Consider the following 12,105-nt stretch of genomic DNA (forward strand, 5'->3'; position numbering starts at 1 on the left):
GGGAGGGTGGATGATGGGATGGATGGACGAGATGACTGGTTAGAGGATGGATGGGTGGGTGGATGGGTAATGGATAAAAGGATCTATTCACTTTGTGCCACCACAAACTCCAGGTTCCAAAGCACAGAGGGTGGATCCACTTCTTCCTTTGCCACCTGTGAGGCCAGGCCTGCAGAGGGTGACATAGGGCTCTGGTGCCAGGAGTCTCCCCTCTTTGTGGGACTGGCCCCTGGGCCTTTGGTAGCTCAGCCCTGCCACCTAGTGGTGGTGCTCTGGAGTATAGCCCTGGCTTCCTCACCTCTTTCTGGCCAACCCCCCACTCTCCACCCCAGCCCAGTGGGGCTGCCAAACAAGCTTGGCCATCCACCGTCCTCTCCGGTCCACAGCAGCAGGGCCAGGCTGGGATCTGGGTGAGATTAGGGCCACCTCTTGCTCACCTTGGGAGCTTTACATGAGTCAAGATCCCCTGTCAACCCAAGCACTCGGGCCAGGTCAGCTGGGAAACCCAGGACCAAGGTAGGAAGTAGCCAAGGAAGACTGTAGCCAGAGGTGACACACTGAGTGTCCCTAGGACTTCCTTCTAGCCCTACCCCCCAGCTGCCTCCTCTCCCAGCACCTCTGGAAGTTCCTGGGTGAGGGGAAGGGAGGGGCTGGAGGGGAGGGGGAAGGGAAACTAGCTTATGCAGCCTCAGGTGGGTGGGGTGGGGGCTGTTATTAGACAAAATGCAAACCCCTCCCTCGCAGTGCCTCTCCACATCTCTGGCTGTCATCCTAAGCCACCAGCAAGTCCCAGGCAGACCTCTTGGGAGGAGGGCGACACCATGTGGCTGATTTGGGTATTGCAGAATTTCCTGTGGGACGCCTAACCACCTGCAGGGTATCCCCCAGCCCTTCAGTTAAGGACCATAAATAACCCTCTGCCCTTCACCCATGGCCGACCGGCCTGGAAGGCCATCCACACACACGCTCCCATAGGCTTAGTCCCTTGCACATTTCCAGCCACACAATCCTGCCTCCAACACCCAGCGGAAAGGCCTCGACTCCCCCAGAGACACCTGAAAAGCCCAGTGTCACCCTGCCAGCCTGGGCAAGAGATGTGACCACTAGCCTCAGTCACCTCATCTGTAAGATGGGGATGGCACTGGGGCCTGCCAGACGCTGTGAGCAGTGATGAGGTCAGGCTCGCGAGTACTTGGTGCTCAGTAAGTGCTGCAGAAATCCTCTCCCCAGCCCAGCTCGGACTGCAGCATGGAGCGAGGCAGCAGGAAGAGAGGCCACTGGGGAGGACCACATGAGCAAGACTCCAGGGCAAGAGAGAGCCCTGCCCACTGGCAGAGTTGACACAGTGGCCTTCTTGGGAACTGTGTGGGGCACAGCTGGTTTGAGGATGCGGTTGGGGGTGGGGACGTGGGACAGGGAGCTGGGAGGGCTGATTCTGTCAGACCCCACATCGCGGGAAGGCTGGGCTCCATCTTAAGGGCAGTGGAAGCCCCCCAGCTTTAGCCAGGGCAGGGACTTGACTAGATTTACACTTTCAAGTCCCACGGGAAGCTGGTGCAGAGCTGGATTAGAGAGAGTGCTCAGGAAATGGTGGCTGCCCTTGGCCATCCAGGGGAGGCGCTGGCAGGTGAGCCAGGTGCTACCGGGGAGCTCAGCGACTCTAGCTGCATTCGGGGCCCTAGTGATTGATGGAATGTGGGGCGAGTAGAGGAAGGCATCTGGCAGGGCCACGGGTTGGAGGGTGGCATTGGTCCAGAGCCTGCCGCAGGGGCTCCTGTGACTCCTCCATGATCTGGGACAAGACACCACCTTCTCTGGAGCAGTGATGGCAAGACCCTAGCCTTTCCAGGAACACATGAGAATAGGGATCGAAAAGCTCAGCATCCAGCCCGTCCTCCACTGACTCTGATCTGAGGCCTCTTAAGTCACCCCAAGTTGCCACAAGGGGAGGGATGTGGCTTGGCTTCTTTGCAGTACTCCCAGAGCCAGCCACACGCCACCCACACACCTTCCACACGCCACCCACATGGCTTCCACAGGCCATGCAACACCTCGGCCACGTGGCCACCATGTGTCGTCCACGTGACCTCCAGGTGCCTTCCCCACACCCTCCCCTCGGTTCCCACACCCCAGCCAACGAGCCATCTGCACACCACCACATGCTCCATGCGACGCACACGCCCTTCCCCACGCCATTTGCACGCCTCAGTGTGCCAGCCAGACGTTCACACCACGCACAAGGTTACCCTGCTCATCCTCAAGCCACCTGCCACGCCCATGCCACCCACCACCTGCCACGGGCCACCCACACGCTCCTACACACCGCCACCCAGGGAGCCCAGCCTCCTTTCCCACGTGAGAACCAGGCACCGGCTCAGAACCCAAGGACACGTGCCAGCAGAGTTCCAGTCTGAGCTGGGCTGGGCCACGGCTTCCCCGGTGACTGGGTCCCCCCGCTCCAGTCAGCCAGCTGCTCACCTTTGCAGGTACAGCCCTCCCGGGTGATGGCCTGTCGGCAGATACCACAGGGCTTCACCTTCTTGAAAGTCTTCACCTTGAAGTGGTGGGTCTTGGGGGCCTCCAGATCCTCTGGCTGTGGAAGGAGAGGCACAGGGGTTAGCCTGGAGTGAAGGCTGGGGTCCTGGGAGGGGGCTGGGACTCTGGAGGAGGAGGAGGGAGGAGGGGAGGCCAGAGCCCCTTTGTGGGCCGAAGGAGGGAGGAGGTGCCCAGGGACGGTAAACAGGGTGAGGTGACAGGACACTCACCCTGGGCTCAAGGACTTGCATGGAGTCAATGATGGGGGTTCAGACAGCACCTGAAGACCCGAGAACCCAGGGATCACAGACCCTCTGTGTCTTACCACTCATTTTTTTAATTTACTTTATTCTTGGGGAATGGCTTTCCCATAGTGTAGTGCAAGAGTTAAATGTGCAATAGCAACTTAGGCACGGTGGTGCACGCCTGTAATCCCAGCAGCTTGGGAGACTGAGGCAAGAGGATCACAAGTTCAAAGCCAGCCTCAGCAGAAGCAAAGCAATAAGCAACTCAGTGAGACCTGTCTCTAAATAAAATACAAAATAGGGCTGGGGGTGTGGCTCAGTGGTCGAGTGCCCCTGCATTGAATCCCTGGTACTCCAAAATAAATAAATAAATAAATAAATAAATAAATAAATAAAATTAAAGAGTTTAAATGTCCTGCTTAATTGAGCTGAGCTGTGGCTCAGAGGTTGTCTGGTGTGTGGGAGGCCCTGGGTTCCATCCCCAGCACCCCAAAACAGAAAGGTTTTGCTAAATACAACTTGATACATGTGCACCCCATATAGCCAAGCCCCAGAAGGCTCACCCTCCCAGTCAGCGCCTCCCCTACATAAATCTCATTGGGACTTCTCTCCAAAGAATCATTGTGAGTCTTTTTGGTTTGGGGGGGTTTCGTTGGTGATGGTGGTCTTTGGTGGTGGTGTTTGGTGTGTGTGTGTGTGTGTGTGTGTGTGAGAGAGAGAGAGAGAGAGAGAGAGAGAGAATGGTGTGTGATGCAGTACTGGGGATCAAACTCAGGGACATTCTGCCACTGTGTTGAAGCCCCAGTCCTTTTTTTAAATTTTTTTTTTTTATTTTGAGACAAAGTCTAGCTGAGTTGCTGAGGTTGGCCTCGAACTTGTGATCTTCCTGCCTCAGCCTCCCCAGTCTCTGGGGTGAGCGGTGCATGCCCTGGAGCTGGGCACCATTTTGCCAGGGTTTTGACTTCCTGACGTGGCGCTGCACAGTGAGTGCTCTGTGTCCGGCTTCCCTCATGCAACACTAATCTGTGAGATGCCCCCGCATTGTCCCATGTCCCTTCTGGTCCCATGTCCCTTCTGTGGTATTGCTCTTACGGATACAACAGGCACCCATCATTTCGCTGCTGATGGTCCTCGATATGCCACCCATGTCCCAGCAGGTGGGTTCCTCCCCTCTCTCACTCTCTGCCCCTCCCCACACCCTCAGTGCAGGAGGCCTCTTCTATCTTTATTTTTACTTGCTATTCTCTGCATTATGAAAACACGCACCACAATTTTGTCCGTTTGTCTCTTGGGCGGTCTGGGATTGACCCCAGGACCTTGTGCATGCTAAGCACGCACTCTGCCTCTGAGCTACGCTCCCAGCTTATGAAAATGTTAAAATTCCTATTTTAAACTGCACTGCCAAGCACGTGAGAACAGGGAAGACAGGTGGTTCGACTCCTCCTCTCTGTCTGACTTGCCAGAAGTCCTTAGCCCACTAACCACTCCCCTCCCACTGGCCACAGCACCACACCCCTCAAGCGCTTGTTGACTTTTGTTTTGTTGTTGTTTGTTTGTTTGTGTTTGTACTGAGGATTGAACAACCAGGGGGTGCTCTACCACTGAGCCACATCCACAGCCCTTTTTCTTTTTTCTTTTTTTTAATATTTTATTTTTTATTTTTCGGCAGACACAACATCTTTGTTTGTATGTGGTGCTGAGGATCGAACCCGGGCCGCACACATGCCAGGCAAGCGTGCTACCGCTTGAGCCACATCCCCAGCCCCATCCACAGCCCTTTTTAATTTTTATTTAGAGTCAAGAGTCTTGCTAAGTTACCTAGGGCCTTGCTAAGTTGCTGAGGCTGGCTTTGAACTCATGATCCTCCTGCCTCAGTCTCCCAAATCACTGGGATTACAGGCATGTGCCACCACATCCAGCTCCCCCAGCCCTTTTTAAAAATTTTTGTTTTTAGACAGAGTCTTGCTAAGTTGCCCAGGTTGGCCTTGAACTTGTGAACCTCCTGCCCCCGCCTCCTGGGTGGCTTGGATCACAGGTGTGCGTCACTGCACCCAGGTTTTATCCGTCTTTGTAACCATGCATGGAAACACACTGAATTGCAAAACCCCTCATAGATGGGCCCACTCTGGGGTCCCAGCCCAGGCCCAGGCTGGGGGAGCTCCCAGGTCAGAGGACTCCCAGGGAGAGACTCCTGCCCCAGGCACTCCCCTAGTGTCTACCCCAACTCTTCCTTCAGGGGCAAGGAGTTCACTGCAGAAGGGAGTCCTGGGGGGAAAGAGAGCATTAAAAAAAAAAAAAAGTAAGAAAATCAGATAAAATGAGACAGAGTCCAAGACAGAAGCCAGAAAGGCAAAGAGGCAGAGAGAAACGGAGACAGAGAGAGTGAGAGAGACAGAGAGAACCAGGCGGTGGGGGTAATAGAGACAGACGAGGGGGAAAGAAGACCAAGATAAAGACAGAGACAGGACAGCACACAGGAGCATGAGTAGATGAAGACACAGAGACCCAGAGGGACCCAGAGGATCACAGAGGGACAGACGGACAAAAGGACACGGGAGCTGCCAACAGCCAAATCTGCAAAGATCGGAGCATCCAAATACATAATGATAGTGAAGGCTTCAATGAGCCCATTGTGGTACAAACAATGAATGAGTAATTGAATGTTTGATGAGAAATAGAATATTTACATGGTCTTAAGGCACTTTCCACCTCATAGTCATAAATTATAAGGGGGGGTGCGTTACTTTTCCCGGCAGACTCCACTTTCATCAAGTGATCAAAGTTCCCATTCCCAGTGAAGGGACAAATGGAAGTCACGGGCCTCGGAGCAGGTGACAGAGCAGAACATCACTTCTTCCATATCCCTGCCAAAAAGCCACAACCTGAATCTAATCAAGAGGAAACATCAGGCCAACACAGACTGAGGCACAGTCTTCAGATTAAATGGCCTGGAATCTTCAAATGTGATGAGGTCATAAATATCAAGGCAGACAGAGATTCCCGGGCTGGAGGAGACTGGACGAGTGACAACCAGACACAAGGGCACATTCTGAACTGGAGTCTTTGGATGCCCATAAAGGACATCGTGGGGACAACTTCCAGGGAGCCTGAGGATCAGACAGCAGTATGCGTCAATGCCAATCTCCTGATTTTGATGGCTGTGCGGGATTAGGTAGGAGTCCTTAAAGAAAACTCAGGAAAGTATGCGGGGAGTGGGTGGGGGGCCATGTGTCAGCAACTAACTGTCCAGTAGTTCAGAAAGAAAAGGTGGTGACACTGTGCACTCAGCCTGTCTGAAGTGTAAGACTGCTTTGAAATTCAAAGAGACGGAAAGAGGAGGCAGGAGGGGGTAGCCTCGGAAGCCCAGGTATAAAGGTCCAGAGAGCAAAGCACGGGAGCAGGAGGGGGCGGAGCCCAGCAGGCCCTGGTGCAAGCCCCTAGGAACCAGGCGGCGGGTTCTAGGAGCCTCAGCCTGGGGTGGGAGGGGGCCTCCCTCAGTGCTCCCCACCCCACACGGAGGGTGGTAAGTCCCTCTTAGTCTGCCGTCTCACCTCCTGCTCCCCATCCTAGGTGCAGGCTGGCAGCCTTCCCAGGGACTCTGTCCCAGACATTCCAGGGAGGGGGCCCAGGCCAAAGTCAACTGCAGAACCCCTGGCCTGGGACAGGGGAGGTGCAGGGAAGGGGCCTGGGCTCAGTCTAAGAGCTCTCTCAAACCTGAAGCACCCCCCAAGCCTGCCTCTCCCCACTAAGTCCGGCCCAGCTTCCTGTCCCAGCTGTTCCCCAAATCTCCTCCCCACAAAGCCCAGGGAAAGAAGCCAGTTTGGGGACCTCTGCGTTATGTCAGTGATCCCATTCACATTGCCCCTGAATGCCCTGAAATAATCCAAGCATGGAAAATCCTGGATGGGGAGGCAGCAGGTCAGGTTCTAGTCCTTGACTATGACTTGCTGGGTGGCCTTGAAAATGCGCCATCCTAGGAAAAAAGCTAACATTGACCGAGCTCTTAGTGTGCGTGCGATACTAATGCACACGTGTGTGGTGCTCATTGAAAGCAACTGGGCTGAGGACGTGGCTTAGTGGTGAGCACAGATAGCATCACGAGGCCTTGGGTGTGATCCCCAGAATCACAAAGAAAAAAAAAAAGCCTAACAAACCTACAGATAGATAGAAAAACCAAGGCACAGAGATGTGACAGTGCGCGGCTAGGGTCCCACAGCTACCAAGTGGTGGGGCCAGGACAAACCCAGGCACTGCACTCTCAGCCGGCACGACTGCACTTCCCACAACACCGCCGAGGGTGTGGTATTTCTCCCCAATTCTGGGCCTCACGTGTCATTTTTTTTTTTCAACTTTGCAAAAGAAGGGTTTTATTTCAGACCCTGGTGAGGCTCATGAAGCCTAACCTCGTTCCCAGCCCCTGACAGATGAACCAACACAAAGACAGTGACTTCAGAAAGGAAAGGTCCGGCTGGGATCTACCTGGCAGGAACCACACACAAGGGGCTCACGAGGACCCTTGTGACAAAACTGTGTGCTCAGCACCGGGCAGGACACCAGCTGTAGCAAACAGAGCACATCATTGTCTGCAGCTGGAAGTGGCCTTAGAGAACAGTGTCCAAGTGTCTATGAGGTCCAGAAGAGTCAAGCGTCCAGCCCTAGGCCACACAGCTTGTTCAGGGAAGGGCCAGGGCTGCACTTGATCCCTGGCCCCTACCTTGGGGACCACCCTAATGAGCCCCTTCCCAGTTCCTGAGGACAGAGCAAGTTTGTCGTGGAAGGAAGGGCCCGTGACACTCGTTCCACCAGCGCTGCACCAACACGCCTCAATTAATAGGCGTGTAATTATTTTCTAAATAAACCATACTTGACTTTGTAATTGCAAATGGAAGCATTTGATGAGAAAATCGAGTTATGCATAATATATAGCTCTGCTCTTCAGCTAATAAAGTGATTTTTATTCCTAGAGCTTGTTAGAGCGATGTGCTACAGATGTATTACTTTGTGGAAACATCTGCAGCTCTCCCCAGACAGGGGACATGTGAGCACATATACACACGTGCCCCCGTTCCCGGGGCGCAAGATCCACCTCCTCCAAACCATGCCTTGATCCACTTCCCTGAGGCTACAGATCCAGCCAGTTCTTGGCCCCAGAAGTGGGTGGAGTCCTGGACAGCCAGAAGTCAGCCAAGGAGCAGGACCCTGTCCCACCATAGCCTTCCCAGGGAGATCCTCCCCCATCGTGTCTGGGATACTGGGAAACCCTGAGCCAAGCACGAGGTTGTGGAGTGAGAGAAGGACCAGCAATTTGTTGAGCACCTACTGTGTGCCTGCGTGCCTGATCCTTTGACATGCATTATCTCCATCCTCTCCCCAGCCATGTAAGTTGTGTACTACACACACACACACACACACACACACACACACACTTTGCAGATTAGGAAACTGAGGCTCGGTCAACACTGCCCATCTGGTAAATGGTGGAACTGGAATCTGAGCCCAGCCTTGCCTGCCTTCAATATCCACATTCCTCCCACCAGGAGCCCCTCAAAGCAAAAGTTGCCTCCCCAGCACAGCTGCCGGGGACTCTGGTGACCACTGCACTCCCTGCCACAAACATACCCCACCTCAGCTGAGGCCCATCTGGGAGGAAGAGGAAGGGAGCTGGAGGTGGGGCCAGAACCTGGCATTCCAGGACTGCTCCGTCTGTCCAGTGGACCACCGCCCCCCGGCCCCGGTCAGAGGGTATGCAGGCCAGGCCAGCTGGAAGGGATGAAGATAGGACCCTAGGAAAGAGGACAGGAAAAGAAACCAGGGAGGATGCAGGCTCCTCTGCTCTTAAAGACACCCAAGCAGGCAGCAGTCACACTTGCCCTCGTCACCAGCACCCTCTCCCCACTCTCCATGCCAAGCACTGCCCCAGGCATGGGGACGTGGAGTCTCCTGCTCTGTGATCCCCTTTCTCTGCCTCCTCAGGTCACCTTTGGGGCTTGCCCCAAACCTCCCAGCTGAAGCAGCCAATATAGCCCTCTCTGCATGCACCCCTGGAGATCTAACTGCTGTCCTTCCTGCTGCAGGGCTCCCCGGCGACCCACCTCCATCCTCAGCACAGAAATGAACTTGGCCAAGGCTCCCATTTTACAGATGTCAACAGCTGCGTCCACTGTGTGGAACACCCAGCCCCACAAGCCACCCAAACTCCACCTTTCCCTTTTCTGCATGAAGTATATCTGGCTGCCCAAGTCTGGTTTCCCACAACTGTCCCCAGCCTGGGCTTGCCTGAGCCTTCCTAGGACCGGCTAGACAGGGAAAGGGGCAGGAAAGGCCACATCTGGATTCCCGGGTCTGAAGCCCCTCCCCCAAACCCACCATCACTCTGAAGCCAACATTAACCTCAGCCAGGGATGACTTCCTCGCCCTCCTGACCCTGTGCATGCCTTCTCCCAGCCCAGGCAGCCCTCAGGAGCCTCTGGGAGGAAGGGGTCTCCGCATGCCTCTGCCCCCACCCCTTTTGTAGTAGTCAGCTTCCCCTCCCCCCTTTTCCAGGAGCCTCTGCCCAGGACTGGCCTCGAGAATTTAACCCTCACCACGTGGCCCCATGAATGTCTGCCCACCCCCGAGGCACCCTTGTCCCCCCCCCACCTTCCCAAATCTGCCCCCTCCCTTGGGGTGGAGAGGCCTTGGTAAGGATGGGGGCTATGGAGACTCGGACGGCAAAGGATCAAAGCTGAAATTGGGTCTCAAAGGGATAAAAGTTGCAGAATCCGAGAATCCCCCAACCCAGCTTTGCCAGGTTTAATAGTCTAGGTGAGAGTTCCCTGTCCCCAGCCCGACCGCAGGCCCCTCCGCAGACCCTTGCACCGAGCCACCGAGCCACCGAGCCACCGAGAGGAGTGAAGAATTTTCACCCCAGTAGGAGGAGGGGGCAAGAGAGGCTCTAGAGAAGCTTCTCCTGGCTCTGTCTCCTGGCAGTACCTGACCCAACTGGGGGGCTGGGAGGAGAAGCGCATAGACTGACCCCGAGAATCCGACCCGGGACCTGTGGGGGAAAGGTCCTGCAGCTGACAGATGCTCAAGCCAGTCCATCCTGAAGGGACGCCTTCACCCCAACACCACCCCTCCAGGCGCTCAGCTGGGGGATGGCGGAGGGTGGGGGGACCTCGGAGCTGAAGCAGCCCGACCTACCCAGAGCATGCAGGACAGACAGATCCACGTCATCTTCCGTGGGTCCCGTCCCTCGGGTCCCGCGGGCGCCTTCAGAGGGCCCCCCTGAGCTCACAGCACCCACCAAGCAGGCAGAAGAGAAGAGCGGAGTCCTCTGCGGCCGCCAGACAGCATCGCCAGGCCTCCCGGCCTCAGCCCTCCCTCCCTCTCCTCCTCCTCCTTCCCCCACTCCACCCCCTGTCCCAGCCTCCTCTCTCCTCCCTCCTCCCAGGCTCCACTGGTGGCGATGGGGGTCAGAAGCTCGTCTTGGCAGGGGGTGTGAAGGGGACAGGGCAAAGGGACAGCCACTGCGGGCAGGGCCCCCTGACGCCAGCCCCCCAGTCAGACAACCCCGAGGAGCCCCCGAGGCTCCGCCTGCCCTTGCCTGATTTGGGGCTGGCAGAGCTGGGATCTGCCCCTCCACGCAGCCCAGCCCAGGGTCCTCGCTCCAGAAACCCCGCAGACCACTGACCCACTGACGGACAGACAGACCGCTCGGGATGCACTTGCAGGGTTCCTCGGCCTCTCCCTGCACCCAGTACACTCCGTGCCTTCCTGGCCTCAGAACACACCCCCCGCTTGCACACGCACACTTAGAACAGACCCTGGTGCCCACAGGCAGGCTGGGAGCCAGGACAGGCCTTGACACAGGAGGAACCGCGCTGCAAGCATGGCCCTGCCCCCAGGCTGCAGCGCTCCTTCCAGCTTTTTCCTATTCCTTTTTTTCCCCTCTTCTTTCTTTCTTTCCTCCAAACATCTGTCCCAGCCCTTCCTGCCCTTCTGAAAGGGAGCCCCGCTCCGAGCTCCCGCGAGAGTCTGTTTTTCTTGACGGTACCCTGGGCCAACATTTGGTTTGCATTTCCCACTTCCTCCTCCTCCTCCCACCGCCTCCCAGCCCTGTTCTACCTCCCACCGTCCAGCCTCCTGCTTCCCCACGGTGTCCCCTGCCCCCTGCCCTCCCCAACCTGCTCCCCTGCCTCTGCCCAGGGCCACCAGTTTGGTGTCTGGAGGGTGGGAAGAACAAGAAGTACAGAACCCAAATGTGTTTCCCAAGAGCCACTCAGGGGACGACAGCAGAATCTGCCCCAGGCCTTCATTGTCTGGATGAACTACCCGTCCCCCCCCCCGACCAAAGAAAATAATAATAAAAAAATGTCCTCCTGGAGCTCTGGCCATGACTGGCCCCAGCGAGGGTGGGTGGGGGCCCGTGAATCACTGCTCTGCTCTTTGGAGCTGTCCTGGGGAGGGAGAGAGGGCTCAGCCCCACGCCCTTGTGCAGTGTTTCCCTCTTGTTCTTGGGGCTTCCAGGTCGATAGCCTGGCTGGACTCTGATTGGGAGCCTGCACACCTGGCCGGACAGGTCCACATGATNCTCCCGAGCACGGTAGGGCAGTGGAGGCCTTGCTGCCCAGGGAGCTGATGGGCAGCGAGCAGAGGCTCCCAGACTGGCCAGCAAATGCCCAGGCGCCCCGTCCCTGGCTCCCATCACCTGCTCAGCCCCGTAAAATCTGCGTTCACAAAATCTCCCCCACCGTGGTGGAGGACAGGTACAGTTTTAGATACACCCTGAGCCCCCTAAGCAGCCCCCAGAGACGCCCCAGCACATCCCTGCCCCTGACAGTCCCTGGCTCAGGATGCACTGGGATGGGAGACTCAAGATCTGCCTCCTATGCTGTGCAGCCTTGAGAACCTCTGCAGCCTTCTCTGGGCCTCACAGTCTCCAGATGCAAATGGGGGGCTTTGAGCCAGACAGTCTGAATCAGACAGTATGGGACACAATGGGACAGTCCTTTTGAGATGAAGGGCTTGGGAGCAGTGGATGGGACATGCTAATAGTGGCAGAGCAGAAGGTCTGAGGAGACCTCAGGCCTCTGATAAGAGGCTGTGAAACACTGGTGTGAAGGAGGAGACCAGCTCCCAGCAAGTGGCCCCAGCTCTGTGACCTCCACTCCCCTGCTGAGAAACAGGTGTTCTGTGATCTTGTGGAAAGGGCAACCACAAATGGTGGAGTGTCTCCCGAAATGGTGGAGGAGACCACTTAGGTGCATTAGCCTCCTGCCTTCCAAACCTTAAAGGGGCTGTCATTGGAGAAGGGAGCAGATGTGCTCCGTGAGGCACCGAGGGC

At 56.3% G+C, this 12,105-nt stretch overlaps 1 protein-coding gene across 4 annotated transcripts in view; it reads right to left on the reverse strand.

The window, feature by feature from the left end:
• Window positions 1-10,081, reverse strand: part of Tns1 (tensin 1) — a 170,999-nt gene extending 160,918 nt beyond the window's left edge. For 2 of the 4 annotated variants that reach the window (XM_048808528.1, XM_048808527.1), the window contains exons 1-2: window positions 9,963-10,080; window positions 2,479-2,593 (exon numbers count right to left, since the gene is read on the reverse strand). In XM_048808528.1, the coding sequence (XP_048664485.1) occupies window positions 2,479-2,593; window positions 9,963-9,995 (148 nt within the window). In that variant the 5' untranslated portion in view covers window positions 9,996-10,080. Of the gene's footprint in view, window positions 1-2,478; window positions 2,594-9,962 lie in introns of those variants that run through there. The other 2 variants (XM_048808529.1, XM_048808537.1) reach the window with 2 other exon arrangements.
• Between the last annotated feature and the right edge of the window lie 2,024 nt (window positions 10,082-12,105).

This window comes from Marmota marmota, unplaced genomic scaffold (genome assembly GCF_001458135.2).
Source record: "Marmota marmota marmota unplaced genomic scaffold, marMar, whole genome shotgun sequence".
Lineage (NCBI taxonomy): Eukaryota > Metazoa > Chordata > Mammalia > Rodentia > Sciuridae > Marmota > Marmota marmota.